The sequence below is a fragment of the Stylophora pistillata genome, chromosome 13 (assembly GCF_964205215.1).
Source record: "Stylophora pistillata chromosome 13, jaStyPist1.2, whole genome shotgun sequence".
NCBI classification, from domain to species: Eukaryota; Metazoa; Cnidaria; class Anthozoa; order Scleractinia; family Pocilloporidae; genus Stylophora; species Stylophora pistillata.
Window position 1 is genome coordinate 8464176 of NC_142531.1, and position 17702 is coordinate 8481877.

The window sequence follows — 17702 nt, forward strand, 5'->3', positions numbered from 1 at the left end:
TATGCGATACAATGTAATACTTCAACGCCGAAAATTGAGCCCCAAGCAATTGGAATTTAGAGTAGATGGTGAAAATGCACCGGTTGCACACAACTTCCCTTTTAACCCTTTACACTCAAACATCAGTATGTATCCCCTTGAACCTCACAAGGAGAACAATGATATCTTTTTTGAACAGTCAAGAGCCTTCCCTATAGTTGGTGATCATTTCCTTTATTCTCCTGACCCTAATGTGTGATTCAGGGGTAATATGGTTGAGAGAAATTAGATGCTAGAAACTCCTGGGGGCCAAAGGGCTGAGGGCGGAAAATGCTCGCCGCGAAGTCACGATTGGTTAATTTTGTGATTGGTTGAAAGAGCGGCAACAATCGCAGAGCGAAATGAAGCAAAATCGCCGCAATCCTGGACTATTTGCGATAATCGATTGAAATTTGCTCCATGACATTTACTAAATTGGTGGAGTTTTTATTTTAATTCTAAAACTTTCTTTTTCGCGTTGACAGCCGCGTATCTTAAGCAGAAAAGTCGATCCAGCTTTTCAAAGCAAAGAAGGAACAGCTGAGGATTAAAGGGAAATTCCTCATTGACGATTAACAGCTTTCTATTATTAAGAGATTTAAGAAAAGGTGTTAACGACTTCGTCACGAACGTGTAACAAAGGTAAAATCTAAGTCTTTCTCGCCGATTTGAGCCTCAGATCGACCAGATGCTCTGCCAGCTGAGTTTCAGATAAGTCGTTAGTCAGATAGACCAAACAATAACCATATGCGCATGCGTGAAATTCGTCCTTGATACCTCTGGGATCAGAATTTGACACAAGCTTGATACGTAAATCTGAGTTCCGCGTGATTACTTAAGAGATTGCATGATTACTGTATAATTCCATGATTGCCGAAAGCCGACAAGGAGTAGTCGATACCTTTGTTCCCGCTCAACCTCAGCTTAGACATGTGGAGCACAAAGGCCAAAGGACGCACGAATAGAATTCTCTGGTTCCTATTTGATACCTTTATCATTTACTGTATAAATCGAGTAAACAGTTGCAAAGCGCAAAGCGTGAGCATAGAGGCGAGAATAGTTATGTAAATAACGTTCACCGATGATCTGTATGTATATGTTGTAGTTCAATTTTATCCTTGGTGAAAATTTTATTTTCCTTTGTTCTCGGTCATGTTAATGTATAATAATGAGTTTGAAACAAAGGAAAATAAAATTTGAACCAAGGATAAAACTGAACTACAACATATACAAGCCAAAGAAAGCAGAGCAGCAGCTGCGATCTGCAAGTTGTCGATAGAAGAACACAATGTTACCTACGAGCGAATCTGCGCAATTCTGACAAGGATTATCATCATTCCTCACTATTAGCAGCGGCTTCCAGAAAGAGGCGATACCCTTAGCAACCCTTTTGGGAACCTTAAACAAGAGGTTATGGGGGGACATCAGCAGTTTCACTGACTGCTCGTTTGCAGACCTCTTGTAGTCACGTTAGTAGGTCACTACAGAATAAGGGCCATACTGAGGGAATTCTGCACACATTAAAACCGGACGATTAAAACGCTGTTTCACAAATTGATAAGATCATAAAAAACTGTTAAATTGTGAAAGTTTTATCATGTTTATACTTCATGGCACGTAATTTCACGCTCTCCTATCTTTTTGTCCTTAACATTATATGCATATTCTCCATGCTGTTCTCCAAACATTTCTTCTGATACTGAGAAAGTGAACCTGTCTAACGACCGCCTCCCGGTTAGCTCAATGGATAAAGCGCTGGACTGTTGTGCGGGAGGTCGAGGGTTCAAGCCCCAGCCGGACCAACACTCAAGGTCTTCAAATAATTGCTACCTTTCTATAACATCAAGAAGTGATTAAATATTCTACTCTTCTCGGATAGGGACGAATAAATGGAGGTCCTATCTCCTGCAGGGTTAAGGGTAGGAGAATTTAATTTCCCACGCACGAGATTTCTGTGTGATAGATGTTCTCCCCTGGGGTGGGATGGGTGGGTTTCCACATTTGCATTTAAACGAGCTATCTCTCATATGCGATATGAGGTTATATAACCACTTAGGTCAGTGGTTCGAATCCCGTACAGGCCTGAAATTTTTTTCAGGTCTGATTTTCACTATTGCTCAAATAGTGCTTTACTGCGAAGGATCGTTAACATATACGTCTCATAACCGCAGTTCATACATATGTTTCATATGTTTGTTGTTGTTTGATTTATCATCTACGGGTTTATGTCGAATTAATTTGATGGCCTGCTCCCAGTTGGCTTGTTAGCTCAATTGGTAGAGCGCTGCACTAGTATCGCAGAGGTCAGTGGTTCGAATCCCGTACAGGCCTGAAATTTTTTTCAGGTCTGATTTTCACTATTGCTCAAATAGTGCTTTACTGCGAAGGATCGTTAACATATACATAAAAAAAAAATACTTACTTACTTATCAAAAGCTCTGTTAGTTTGCCATCATTTCCATAATTGTCATGACGATAATGTTCGATTCCGCAGTGATATTCAAAATGGTATCCGGTCACTTCGCCCCATGGTCATTTCTTTCACCCCCGGTCACTTCACTCCAATGCAAGAGTCAGTTCGCTCCATAATCGAAGTCACTTCGCTTTATACAAAGTTTCAATTTAAATTACTCGAGGAAACTGATATCGCACGAATCGCGAAGCGATTCGTGCGATATCGATTTTCAAGTGCAATGTTACGCGGAATTCACGAGCCAGCTAATAAATTTTCCTTGAATCGCATAATTAAAAAAAAAAACAAGAAAAAAAAAGAAAACAGCATTACTAAGAGTTGCTATGCATACGCAGATGCGAAACAATATCACTTAGTCTCGTTTTCAACTCGCAATTCCATGCTAACTACCTTGCTTCGTTAACCAATCAGAATGCGAGATTTTAAGATTTTATTCAAAGATGCGATTCTTGGGAAAACTTGACATTAGTTGTTAGTCATTCTTTGGGATGACTAAGTTGAAAAAATGCCCGACTTTTCGTTATTGCCGGAGCTTCCCAAAGAGGCACATTCGTCATTTTCTCGTATCGTCTTTCATTTCATAATATAGACCAATATAGACCAATTTTCAGAACAAGACAAGAAATTTAAATAAAAACGTGGACATGACATGAGGTTATCAAGTTCTCGTACACACACACTTAGAATGATTTTAGTCGAAGAATTATTGAGCAAATACAAGTTACTCCTACCTCTAAAAGAGTGTGGAACCCCTCAGTTTCATTTCGAATCATCAAATCATGCGATTATGTCGACTCGAACAAATACTAAAACAAGAAAAAGTATGCGATATTGATTGCAGGTTGCCTGATTAAGTTCCATCGAAAGTTGCATTTATTAAACCCGCTCAGGTCAAGAAAAAGAGACTGTTCAAAATGCGACCGAAGAAGCAGAACCCGAAACCAAAATTTCGGCTGTTTAAGTACATCTGCGTATTCTACTTTTTTAAGCAATCATTATACCGACCACTAAGAACACTACAGGCAGAAAAACCTAAGCAAAACAAAGCTTCTTTTTTTTGCGTGGCCTAAGAGAGACGCCAAACACGCAAAGCCCCGATGGAATATTACCTCTTCCTAATTTTGAACTTAAATTCAAAAGAAAAGCATAAAAGATTAATGAGATCTCATCTAATCATTTCTCGCCAACAACAAGAAGGTCTCCCTGTCGTTCTTTTTAAATTGTGTCTGTCAACAGAGGTGGTGCGAAAGGGGGCCTGCAATGAAGGAGTAATTAGGTTGTTTTTCAGTGCTGTAGACGAAAAAAGGGGGACGTTTTCCTATATATATAAATTTTTTTGTTAGATAGCTTTCTTCTATAATCGAGTTCTTTATGTATCCTTACAGTAAAAAAAAAAAAAAGAAAATACCAAATGTGTTGCATGATCAATAAATATCTCCAAAATTGAATGCACGTAGTCACGATCTCTTTGCTTTGAAAAAACACAAAGCCAAAGTAATTATTGAGAATCACAGACTCAGGGGTCCTACGAAACAAAGACCACAAACTCTTTGTCTGGATTGATCAGTAGCAGGTATAAAACAGGTTACCTACCGCCTAGGTGATCAAAACCGACGACTTGGTTACTATCAGAGACCTACCACGTCTGTCAAAGAACCTACAGTTGGGCACTTGAATCGGTACAAGAATCAGCAATGGAGTATCAGAGAAACTTCAAGTTATTGGGCGGGGTGTTTGTTTTCTTTCTCTTGTGCACAAATATCTCAAATGGAGTTTACAACGGTGGGTGTATCTTATAACTTAAACGGGCAGATGGTATCCATATCTGATGATCTTAAACTAAAGAAGATGATGATTATGTCATTGTTACAGCAAACTAAAAGAAATTGTTCACTCAAAAGCTACTCAAACGAAACCAGATGCCTCGATTAGAGGTATACAGAAGTTGCTCAGTGGTTAAGAAGTTTGGTGTACTTTCGATATTGGTCCAGTTTAATAGCAATTTAACGTCACATTTTGCTTCAATTTAGAGAGAAAGCTATACAAATTAACAATGTTTTATCATCCTATCATGGATTTTCATTCGTTAGCTTAATTTTTTGTGCAAGAGCGTCAGCAATAGATGCCTTCAGTTGTCTGAAGTTACATGTATCACATGATATGTAAGGAAGATAGTGAAACCCGCGTATTCAAAAAATAACTTTGCCTCCAATGCTTCAATGTAATGTTTGTTTAAATTTTGTGGTGTCTGTACTTTGTTGCGTGCAGCTACTTTTAAGGACGACATAATGCTGCAACAAAATACATAAAAACAAACGCGTAGAAGCAAAAAAATACTGCGTTCTAGTACATTATGGCAGCTTCAGCTAAAGCTCAATAAATTAAATATTATTTTGAATGTGGTCAAAACAATATTTACAATTCTATTCTGAAAGCTGCTTGAAAACATTGCGCCCTCGGAGACTTCTTTTTTACCTAGATAAGCTGCTTCTTCGAAATACGACAAAATTCTTTATGACGAAAATCAGGCCAAAACGAGGGAGAGACATACCTCAATCAAATCCTCACCTTTGTCAAGATAAACACCGTTTAAGACAAAGTACCTAGGCATAAAGTTTCTGTTGTGGACTCCAGTTCTTAATAACCCCAACTGAATTGATAACAGTCATAGTTTTAGGAGATCGTAAAAGTTGTTTATAACGCCCTATTCAGTGTTTCCAACCTGAATGATCCTATTTCATCAAATTTTTCTTAGCATACGAGACCACCCCCTCGAACACCTCACGTACTTTGACATTCCAAACATATATTTTTTAAATTATCATGATTGCGTTCTCGGGAATGTTCTTCACACCTGTCAACATCGTTAACTCGTTGCTCGAAGCCACGATATCTAGTCGACACAAACAAAACTTACAACATCTCAAAAAAGGTGACTGTCGCAATTTATTGACGTAGTGGTTTAAAAGATAGTGGTTTAAAAGAAATTTTGCGAACATATTTTTGGCGATCGTGACAAACTTAATTGGCAATAACCTAACCGGTCATACTTTAGGGACAATTACCGTGTTGAAACAAAATAAACGCAGTAGGAGTCAGATAAATGGTGGGATGTATTCCAACGTAAAGAAAAAGGGGATTGTTACAAAGGACTTAAACTAAAATGGCCGAATATTGAACTACATATTGTAGGTTAAAAACAAAAATAAGGAGGCGGTAAAATTGCGGATATACGTGGTTAAACGTGCTTTTTTTTTTTCTTTTTTTCTTTTTTTTTTTTTTTTTTAATGCAGTGACCTTATCCCCAGCTGTATATAACTTGAAATTACCATTGTAATTACCTTTTAAAACTCAAAAGATATTTTCCATTCCCCATTCCCCAGTATCCCACTAAACAGATATTTAGAGCTGGAAGTTCTGTAACAATGACAATTTATAAGTGGGTCGTTATATATCAGCAGCGGGGCTCGTTCACACAGCGCAATTGTAATGTTAACAAACTGGAAAACAATCATGTATAGATCACTAAAAAGTTAGCTGGCACGAAAGGATTAGGAGTTAAAGCGTAAATATAGGATAAAACCATGCAAATGTAACAGCGCAAATCTACAAACTGAGATCCTGCCACGGATCCTACACAGATCACAATTTTTAGGGGCTCTCGGGGTGAAGTCGTTTCCGGCCGAGTTTTACAAAGAGTTCAGTGGCAATGTTGCACTATGGGTTAGATATAGACATTACTTCAGAAAAAAACAACTTCATAGCGTAAGGCTAAAATGGAAGCTCGAAAAACTGTAGCTACAGTTTTACAAAAGTAACGCAAATTAAAGATTTAGGAAACTTCATAAAATCCACGACAACTGCATGAAATCAATTTCAAAAAGTACGACTTGATTCAGGGTTTGGGGCACGAGTTCCCTACGGTTTACATAACTCTTAACTCAATTACAAAGAGAGCTTGAAATTACTCGAACTTCCTTTTAACGTGTACTTTTAAGGCTTTGTATCTTGTAATGAAATGTACTTAACAGAGCAGATAGTGGATCTGAAATGAACTGAAACGAAGAAGTTTTTGCCGCTCAAAACGTTTAGAAAGGGTATGCTAAATTGGATGACTCACTGTTCTCCATTTCAAGCGGGAGCCGGTAAAAAGTACCTCTTATTCTCGCGTAAAATCACGTGCAATTCTTGAAAAGTTAGAAGGTAAAGGGATTGCTCTACCGGTGTGAAGATTTCTCTTACTGGTCGTGCTGATCATAGCCTCAAAGGGATGTTATTGAAAACAACTGACTAGAAGCAACCTTTGCAAAGATGTAGAAACTTCCAGACCGGAGAAATCAAGCTACTAACTCCATTGACCTTTTCGGATACCAGCTTTTGTTCTATCTCTTTTGTCTTAATGGTTATTGATTCCGATCATTTCTGACAACTGTAACAATTCCTTTACAGAGTGGTGCCAGGACCTTAACACAAAATGTGACGCGTGGAAGTCAAGGGGACTTTGCAGATCATTATCTCGCCGAGCCCAGGGAATGATGAGGAAGCTTTGCCCTGAAACCTGCAATTTCTGCGGTAAAAGCTCCATCGTTTTAAACCCTTTAACCCTCAGGGAGAGATCAGTATTTGGATTCTCTTTAAACTTTTAGCTCGGTGAGACATAGAAAGGTCATGAAAATTTAGAGAATTATGAACCCGAGGATATATATTGTCCGAATGAAAACCAATTTCCAATGACTATCCAAAGAATGATTTTTCCTTTCCAAGTTAAAAATTGGCTCTACGCTTTAACTGCTGAGAAAAAAATTCCATAAAACCATATCAGTTCAAGAGAAAACCAAAATGTCAAGATATTCCCCAGGTTATATCAAGCCTCGAAATGTGACTTGTTCTTCGTATTGAAATTGGGTAAACGGACGGCTTTTAATTTTTTGTTTTTGAGTGGTCGTTCGAATAAGATGCTAACCAAAACGTTTCTTTTAAAACGATTTTTTGTTTCTAGAGCCTCCATCGCCTGAGGTGTGTTACGATGGAAATCAAAAGTCCAAATATGGTTGTTGCTGGGACGGCATCACCGCTGCCACTGGACCAAACGGACAGGGATGTCCTGGTACCGAATGACAATTTCTATATTTTAAATTTCATTTAAATATTATCGTTACAAAAACCTTTCCTTTAAATAACCATGAATCAAATATAATTCTGCGACTACAAACAGCTTAAACAGCAACATTAAATCCCTGAGTTAGAGCAATTCCCCTTTGAAAAAGATATCCCAACCAGACTTTGTGGTTTAAAACGGGTGCAACTAATGGATATAGAAATATTATTAAAGAAATGAGTTCATATAATCTTTTAGTTAAAACATTGAAACTCTACGGCATCATCTCATACTCCTCCCTATTTGAGATTGCAGATTTTCATGTAATTCATCTAAAAAAAGTAAAAAGCTTATACGATCTAAACTGCTTCTTCTTAATCTATATTTTACGAGTATCCATCATGAATAAATAATATCAGTAGAGAAGGGGGTCATCTCACTCGTTTCAGAGAGAATGACAATTTACCTCGTTGGCAAGATCCAACCCCAGTATAGCTCCACCGTCAGTGTGCGCGCGCTACTCACGACTGAAAGTTTTAAACAGAATTGATGCGTAATGAAATACAACAGATGCGTTTTGAAAAATCCTTAACTAGCATTTAGTGATAGCTATGTAATAATTGTGTCATTGCGCTCAATTCACCAGTGCTAACGCGGAGTAAAGTATAACTTGCACATCGATCTGTCACTAATTCTAACTTGATGTTTCTCACAGCCTGCGAAAACAGGAAGAATGGAAGATATTGTTCGTTAAGGAAAGATTTGTGCTTCACAAAGAGAAACCATAAATTACTCAGAGAGAACTGCCCTGAGATATGTGGCTACTGCAAAGGTAAGTTTAGCTTTTTCAGTTAAAAAAAAAGCGTAAATGGGATGTTTGCAGTTTTTATAATTTGGCGTACCTCTCGGTATTAGTGAGAAAAGGGCTGCATTGCTATAGGATGACACTAAATTAAACGAAATGACGCACGGTATTTTTACAGTTGTGTCAGACATTACAAATCACGTGCGCTGCGTTTTAAATTGCAAACAACAGTATTTCCTGGTAATCACAGGCACACAAAAGTCAACTCGATAATTTGCGACCTTGGTGATGGCGATCTTGGTGATGGCGCTTGCGCACAAAGTGAGTCAGACTAAAGCCTGGTTCACATATAATCGCAGACGATCGCAGGCGATCGCACGATCGCTGAAACCACTTAACCGAAGATTGCGAACCGCATGTTCACATATGATCGCAGCCGATCGCAGCGATCTATGACAACCGAGTCCATGGTTTACCATTCAGCGGCAATACAATGTAACTCCAGTCAACCAACATAAACGCAAAGGACGCTGAACTTTTATTTATGTTAACATTCTGCTTCTGTTGTCTTTACTTAAACGGAGAACCGCTGCCAGATCAAAGAAGTAACGTCGCTTCTTGGTGCAGGAAGTCTTAAGAAAGAGCGAATTCTTTGCTAAAGCGATTTAACAAACAATCGTATTTTCTAATTTCTTCCATAAACTGTTCTGTGTCAATTTCACCTTTCATCTTGTCAAAACACACGCACGTGTAAAAGTTGACCAATAACTGGTTGTCATGGTATAATGCCGCCTGCATAGCATTATTGGACACATTCCAATCACATGATCGCATAACTTTGTTCAAATATGATCGCAAACGATCGCAGACGATCGCACTCGATCGCACACGATCGCAGAGCTGTTCACATATAATCACAGACCGTGATCGCTGGTGATCGAGTGCGATCGCCTGCGATCGTGTGCGATCATATGTGAACCAGGCTTTAAGAAAGGTCAAGTCATCAGTCATTGCGATAATTTAGCTCATCAGGTAATAGTCAATACTAAGATAGCATTACTGAGCTAAAAGAATGAACTCACGGCACACGCCCCTCCCCCACTATGTGCGTCACTTGAAGTTTAAAACTTTCCACTGTGTTTTTCAGAGGCGTCTTATCCTTGCATGGAGGATTCTGGAGTTTGCGAACGTGAGTGAGATGTTTTTCTCCTTTACTCAATTCGTTCATGAGCATGTAAACTAAACATAACTGAATCTTAATTTGTTTTTCGTTTGTAGATGACTGTTATGATGTTGAGCCTCAACAGCTGTGCGAACGACGCAAGAAGAAAGGGTACTGCGCAGTGAAAGGATGGAAGAGCTACCTACAGAAAAACTGTGCATTTACATGTGGCTTCTGTGGTAAGAATATCAGATTTTTGTTTGAAATCGATGGACCTTTCTGCAAAGTGGCGCCCAAAGCTGCCAATGCATCATCATAGTAGCTTGGATGTATCTCAGAGGGGTTAGGTTTAGAAAGCCAAATTCAGCGCCGCACAAAGACATGGAAGAAATGCGGACCTCATTTTGTCGGTCTTTATGTATAATACATCAACTACCATAATCGTTTGCACGCTTCTTTCCTCTAATTAGGGTCAAACATGGCTAAGAATTGGACAGTCTTTCGCCAACCATTGTCCCCTTAACCTGTTACGGACCTTGCTAAGTTTTAGACTAACTCCAATCCAGAGTTTAAATTTTCCTGAAAATTTCAATCGCATTTTCATGTTAACTGCGTAAAGAGCCTCTCGGTTTGTAAAGGGGCTGATCTCTGTAGAAATATGACTGAGGTTGAAATAAGAAAAGTCAGTCCAGCAAGCCTTTATGTTAGAAAGTAACTGGCCTCTATTCAAGACATGCACTTAAAAGAGCTGGTTACAGTATCACTGCGTTTCACAGACTGTCCCTTTCACTCGGCTCTTCGCATTCCAACCAATTAATATCACGTGTCTGTTCGTTTTTATGTTCCTACGGGCGCATTGAACCGACAGTATAAGGCGACTTGAGTAACATAAGGTGAACATTGAAGATAACCACGAAGTAGCAAAATAAACATGCGCACTAATAAAAAAGAACAAATAAAGAAGTGCTAAGGGACTGCTGTAGTCACATCCTGCACTTAGAAAATAAAACGTTGAGTATTTTGAGCGATCTCTTGCTTGGGCTTATCTACTTACTTTCCCTTCCTCTTTCCAGGTGATGGCAATCAAGAAATGATCACTAGAATGCTCTACACTGATTGAAGACATCACATTTAGCAATGACTCAGCCAATTTAAAAACCTCCTCTAAAAAAGGGGGCTTTTTTTATAACTTTTCTGTCTTAGCCGTTGCCAACAAGCTTGTCTGAGGCTGCACAGCCAAAAACATGTCAAATTTTCTAAATTTATCCATTAGGAGTTTGCAATCTCAAAACCACTTTGCTACCCTCTAAAATTTTGAGTCAATAAACTATCAGATGGAAGTGTGTATCTGTTTGCATTGCACTGATTTCTTCTCCAAAGTAAAATCTAAAGGTGAGTTTGGATGTTGTGCCCTCTATTGTCACTCTAATGTATGTGCGTGACATTGAAGCATGTGAGAGGTCAAACACCAAACACCGTATTACCCAGTGAGTGTAAAGCTCACCAATACACTCACAGACTTTTAAAAGTGGCAAGGTTCTAATTAGAAAAATATATTAAGTAGCAGAAGGAAATTATGAATGACAGGAACGTATACATGGAGGGCACAAAGGTTCCATGTCTGAATAAAAAACATGTCAGGCCATAATATGCTAGTGGGAGAGTTCTCCACCCTTTCTTGCCTGATAAAAAAAAAAACCCTGAGATGAGAATGTTAGACACAATCCATGGGTGCTGGTTAATCAAGACTATAGTCAAAGAACTTGCTTATTATTTCTCCTAACCAGAAAATCCCCAGATATTATTATAACATAACTAAAGTAAAGCGCACGTTCTGATTGGTCAATTTAGCGTCCCCCATTTGCCCATGGGTGTACGCTGCTGACGTGAGCAAATGTAAAGACTATTTTTCCGCGCGCACTTGTTTTTTCTGGTCACGTTTTATTTGTTAAATAAAAGGGAACTCTTTAGCTACAATGTATCAATGTTATGTAATAAAACAAATGGTAAACACCACAGCGTACACTATTGAGTTATGGATGCACTTGGGAGGTTTGCTAAGCACTCAAGAAGCTAGAGTCGCTCTCGGCTATCGCCTCGAGCGACTCTTACGCTTCTTTCGTGCTTAGCAACCTCCAGCGTGCATCCATAACTCAATAGTGTACGCTGTGGTGTTTACCATTTGTTTGACCGTGTAAAATCGAAGCAAAAAATAAGTGAAAGCTATTAATATTTTTCTGGTATGTTTTTCTTGCCATTTAAAAGCAGAGCGGGCATGAATACAATGAAAAAAGCACAATAAAACATAAAAAGAAACACCAATAACATCTTCCAGAAGGTGTTACTACTACATTGTGAATCGTTTCTCCTAATACATTAAAATTATTATTAAATAATTAATATATCAGGATATTTAATTACATATCTAATATAATAATATATATTATAATATGGTTCTTGCAAAAGCCTTAAAATTTGACCAATTCCCAAAAACTTATGTTCGACCAAATCCCAAAAACTTATACCAAGGGTTATTAATTGACCAAGGGTGATTTGCCACATTTACATATTAAAGGTTAATCTTTGCTGTAAAATAAACACATTCAGCATACTTGGGTTTAAATAAAGACCTCGAATCCAAATTCATACATAGTTTGGTTGGGTGGCTTGTTTAATTTTGTATACATGTTGATAACTTTGAGGATTTGCTGTAAAACGCCCTCTTGAAATGAGAGCAAACTCAACTCGTAGTGGGGTTTGCATCTCATTTCGTTTGCTTCTACCGAGGTCGTCGGTACAAGCCGAACGCAGTGAGGTCTGTAACCAGCGACCGAGGTCAAGATTCTCCCATACAGACTGACTTAGCTCGGTTAATAAGGTGTTTATTTCATGGCTGTGTCTAGAAAGTAACGGAACATTATATTTTTGTAACTTTTTTTTCTAGACCGGTCTAGATGTAGGTCTAGATGGGAAAATCTAGACCGCTTTCAATGTTGATTTTAGCCAATCAAATTCGTGAATTCAGTAGTTCCCAGTCCTTATGAGACACAGCCATACAATAATTGATGTTTAAAAACAGTGGGAAACCTCGTTTTCGTGCTCTCGGCCCAATTCCTTGCTTCAAAACTTTTCGGTGGGGGGGGGGGGGAGGAGAGCGGGGGCAGTCAGAGTGTTGGTCTTACCACAACTAAAGGCAATTTTTATCATAACGTTTTGCATAACTAATTTATGAATGACCAATGATTGCCAACGCTAGAAAGGCTAGTTTTGTTTGCTCACGACGTGACAACAAGAATAACAGTTCGACTTCCTTGATTTTAACCCTGCGAGTTCGAATTGAGAGTACAAGATCGAGGTTAATTTGGGACACTGATTTCCTCACCAAAATTCTTCAGTTCTTCAATGAACTCTTCTTTGAAAGCCTCCAGACAGCGATAGTCATAACAAACTCAACTATACTTTTCAGGGAGACTAAAGCTATAATGAAGTAGATGCTTGTAATTACCGTGACTTTGCAGGAATTACATAAGCAAATGTGTAAGAAGTAAAAGATAAAAAGCTTTTGATGGAGGTGCCAAGCCGAATACACCTGTGTCGTTTTTTAATAAGAGTTTATTCCAAAGTATTGAGGTGGTTTCCAATATAAGGCAATGAAAAGTAACTGATAAACAAAATGAGTCAGCAATTACTGACATTTTTAATTTCCATGGGTAATAAATGCAAGAGAACTGACGACAACTTTTAAAACATAAATTTCAAGAAATGTTGGTTATCAGAAGAGTGAACTGCACTATCAACAACACTCTTATTCCTCAATCATTCCACATGATAGTCCCTTCAGTGTCATAAATAGTAACTCGTAGCGCATAATCTTACATCCTTATGGAAAACAATATTTTAATTTTAAATTCAAACGCACGCAGCTGTAACAGTGATTATGTCATTCTAGAATAAAACCGGAAAATAGTGTTTGTCATTAGCCACACCAAACGGCTTTACATCGAAAGAGGCAGTGTTCCAAATCAACCACGAAAAATTTTAACGCCGTCGCTTAAAATGTCTAACATCTGGCTAACAGCAAAAGCATCTATCAGAGATAGAATCAAGTTTGTTTTCAACAACGATCTTTTCAGCGATGTGAAGTTTATTGTTTGGGACACGGATGGCGAAAGCCGGAAACGAGTGATCCCCGGTCATAAGTTTGTTTTGTCACTAAGCAGCCCGGTTTTTGAAGCCATGTTTTACGGTGACATGGCGGAGACTGGAGGCTCTATTGAACTACCTGACTGTGAGTACACGAGTTTGTTGGAGTTGTTTCGTTACATCTACAGCGATGAAGTGTTTTTAAGCGAGGGCAATGTTTTGGGAGTGTTGTATTTAGCGAAGAAATATATGGTGCCCTCCCTGGCTGACAAATGCACGAATTACCTACAAGATAAGTTGGATGTTTCGAACGTTTTCCGTATCCTGCCAATCGTCGAAAAGTTCCAAGAAGGTAAATTGGTTAATTGGTGTTGGAATGTAGTCGATGAACAGGCAAGAGATGCATTAAAATCGGATAGTTTTATGACAATTGAACGGTCGTTGCTAGAAGCAATAGTCAGCCGTGACACACTGAATATTAAAGAGGTGGACTTGTTCAAAGCTGTGGATTTGTGGGCAACAAGGAATTGCAGAGAAAATGGTTCACCAGCCGATGGAGGTCAGAAAAGAAGAACACTTGGTGAACAAGTTGTAAAAGCAATCCGTTTCCCAATAATGAAGCAGAATGAATTCGCTGATGTTGTTCTTAACACGAAGATATTGACACAGGAGGAAGTTTTTGATATTTCTAAGTATTTCAATCGTGTGAGTAGAGCCTCAGTTGGATTTCCTCTAAAAGAAAGACTTGTGTACTTGGATTGTTGTAGATTTAGAGACTTTGAAACGGCTGGCTCAGGCCACCATTATACTCTCGGTAAATCAGACTGTCTTCTTTTCACGGTCGACAAAGACATCTTCTTACTTGGAGTAAGACTGTGCGGAAGTGAAAATCATAGTAATGAATATTCTGTGACTATCAGCATAAAGAATTTAGAAAAATGCTCGTATCTAAATTCGGTATCTGGAATTTTTTCCTCGGTGCTTACTAAGTTAGAACCACATTCATTTTATGGCTTCAAGATTCTTTTTGCCGATCCAGTTGTCATAAAGAAGGGCGTTAAATATCGTATTGAAGCTGCAATCTCTGGTGCTAATTCTTGTTTTGGCATGAATGGTCAACTTTCTGCGGTTTGTTGTGGGGTTAAATTTGATTTTCAAGACAGCACGTGGAGTAGAAATGGAACAAAAGTTGGACAAGGGCAGTTTCCATCTTTTATCTTTAAGGAAATTTGAATCCATAGCCAATATTAAGTATGCAAACAACTTACAAGTAACAAACAAGTTACACCGGACAAGAGATTTATTTTATAAATCGTTTACGATCTCTTGCTCTTAAACATGATTTTTCTGTTCCAATTTGTAATGTATCAAAAGCAATGGTGCTTAGTTCAATTATTCCTGACTATTCTACGAATTTTTTTGAAAAGTCGTGGCTTTTCTCAAGTTTGGCAAAACATTCCTCCCTGATCTTCTTTTGACTCTCTAGCACCACTAGGAAATTTCTTGTTATGCGAGTCAAAGACGGGTTCATAATCTACCAAAAGCATGTTAATATTTCGTAAAAGAGTAATTTCTGAGTTAAAGATACAGTTACTGAAAGCGCATAAGTGTTTATTTTACGTATGACTTCTCTATTCAGGTGTAAATTTCGGGGTCACGGGATAACTAGTTAATTTATAAGTACAGGTGAACTGGTAGCAAAGGTTCATTGAAATGTTTTACAATACCTTGTAAAACACTGGTAAGGATAGAATCAATTGCATGGTAGTTCATTTAAACTGAAAAATGTCACCATAATGGACGATCAGTCAGTATTCAGGTATAATATCCACGAAAAAAATACCTGGAACGAACACGTCATTGTATTTTGTAATAAAATCATTTTTCTTGACGTGTAAAGTTTTAGCTCATCACAAAGTGATTGCAGAGTACATTTTCCAAAGCGAAATTAATACATTGTTACCCTCTTAGAAGTTTTGCTTTTGCTTTTGGTGTTGTTGTTGTACATATTTTTTATTTTCCAAATAACGTAACACTGCCCCGTGTTTTTTTCGTTATTACAAACTAACCAACTTGATTTGATGTTTGATATTTCGTCTGATGAAAACAGGATTATCGAAGAAAACTAAAAAACCATAATATAACTGATGTGTCCCTGAATTAATGAGCGAAGAAGGAAAGTTTCCCGATATGAATTTTAAAGTTTCATTTGATATGTTGATCTCTAAATCTATAACACATATATTATAAATATTTCATTTTCATTTTTAAAAGAGCTTTACTCTACATAAGAAGACGTCTTTGTTCACTTAGAAAATAAGATTCCCTTTTACCAGACACATAAAAGTGGCCTGAACCAGCTCAGTGCACAGATCCAAATCTGCAAAAAAAAAAATAAAAAAATTAAAATGATGATGCGTTTTTTCTCGAGAAACCCCATTGGGGTGCCCAACACTGAGGCCTCGCCTGTTGTTAGTGTCTTGCGGTCAAGAACAACCGCACCATAGTCATGCTGCTTCATCACTGAGAAACGAATTGCTTCAACAATATTCTCTCCAAGCATTTCCCTTTTCCACTGCTATGATCTGGAGTCAAGCCTTCTTCCTCACATTTCCTCGTCGCCCAAAATTTCACAACTTTTAACAACTCCACCTCTTCAATATTCAGTGTGTCACGTTTGATTACTTTTTTAATTTAGGATCTTTCAAGCGTCGCAAATCCATCTGATTTTAAAGCCCATTCTATGGTGGCCCATAGGGACAAAACACTTGCACAAATACAAAACACTTGCACAAATCACAAAACACTTGCACAAATCACAAAACACTTGCACAAATCACAAAACACTTGCACAAATCACAAAACACTTCCAAAGATACAAAACACTTCCACAAATACAAAACATTTCCACAAATTCAAAACACTTCCAAAGATACAAAACACTTCCACAAATACAAAACATTTCCACAAATTCAAAACACTTGCACAAAACACAAAACACTTCCACGAATCACAAAATACTTCCAAAGATACAAAACACCTCCACAACCTGAATAACTTATCGAACAGTTACACGTGCAGAGTGCCTCTTGGCTTGGCTACTAAGGCTCTAAGGCCGGGATACTAAGGTCAGTTCGTACTTCGCGGGGCGAGCAAACTTCGGAACTTCAACTGGAAGGTGAGTACGTGTTCTATCGTATATTTTAATGCTGTTGTTCGGTCTGATTTGCTAGTGTTGCTCCCTGTCCACCTTTGTGGCCGTTTAAAGCATTGCAAAATTGCAGAGTGATGTATTATTTTTTAATTTTTTAAATCATTTTTTAATAATTTTTTAATTTTTTACAATTTTTTCAATTTTTTAATTATTTTTTAAAATATAGACTAGTGAGCAGCACTTCTGCGAACAGTAGTTGTAAAACTTTTTTTTAATTTTCCGACGCGTTTCGTCTAACTGTCGTAGACTTCTTCAGGGAGTTTTACAAGTATAACTATACGCCTGTTCTTGTTCGTAAGTCCGGCTAAGCCTCTATGGTCATCGGTCCCCGGAACTTCGGCTTATAAATACAGGCGTTTAGTTATACTTGTAAAACTCCCTGAAGAAATCTACGACAGTTTGACGAAACGCGTCGGAAAATTAAAAAAAAAGGTTTTACAATTACTGTTTGCAGAAGTGCTGCTCACTAGTCTATACACAGGGGGCCAATACAATCTGTTTGTGCACAGGCGTCCCAGGCTCTGTCACAGGCTCTTTCACAGTGGATTATCATAGAGTTTGTATAGTGGTTTAGTTGGACTTGCTTTTGAGCTCCGTAAATATAAAGTTACATGTGTGAAATATAAAAGAAATAAAGTCTTACCTTCATACAGAGTAGTCTGTGCTGTTCTTGTCGCGATTTGAGACCGTTTTGCTGTGTTTCAGCTCAACGTCCTAGCACTACCAAGTAAAAGGGAAGGTAGGAAACCTCTGTCTCACACACGCTCGCCAAAATCGCTCGAAAAACAC

The 17702-nt window shown here is 38.1% G+C and overlaps 2 protein-coding genes across 2 annotated transcripts; both read left to right on the top strand.

Annotated features, from left to right (window-relative positions):
* The first annotated feature begins 4087 nt into the window (after positions 1-4087).
* On the top strand, positions 4088-10901 carry LOC111342775 (uncharacterized). The gene is made up of 7 exons (XM_022949893.2): positions 4088-4273; positions 6941-7063; positions 7491-7598; positions 8305-8421; positions 9542-9583; positions 9673-9795; positions 10630-10901. The coding sequence occupies exons 1-7, from the start codon at positions 4186-4188 to the stop codon at positions 10674-10676; spliced, it is 648 nt and encodes a 215-aa protein (XP_022805628.1). The 5' UTR covers positions 4088-4185; the 3' UTR covers positions 10677-10901.
* Positions 10902-13171: 2270 nt separating this feature from the next.
* Positions 13172-15590, top strand: LOC111342776 (BTB/POZ domain-containing protein 6). The gene has a single exon (XM_022949894.2). The coding sequence runs from the start codon at positions 13613-13615 to the stop codon at positions 14930-14932; it is 1320 nt and encodes a 439-aa protein (XP_022805629.2). The 5' UTR covers positions 13172-13612; the 3' UTR covers positions 14933-15590.
* Positions 15591-17702: the final 2112 nt, after the last annotated feature.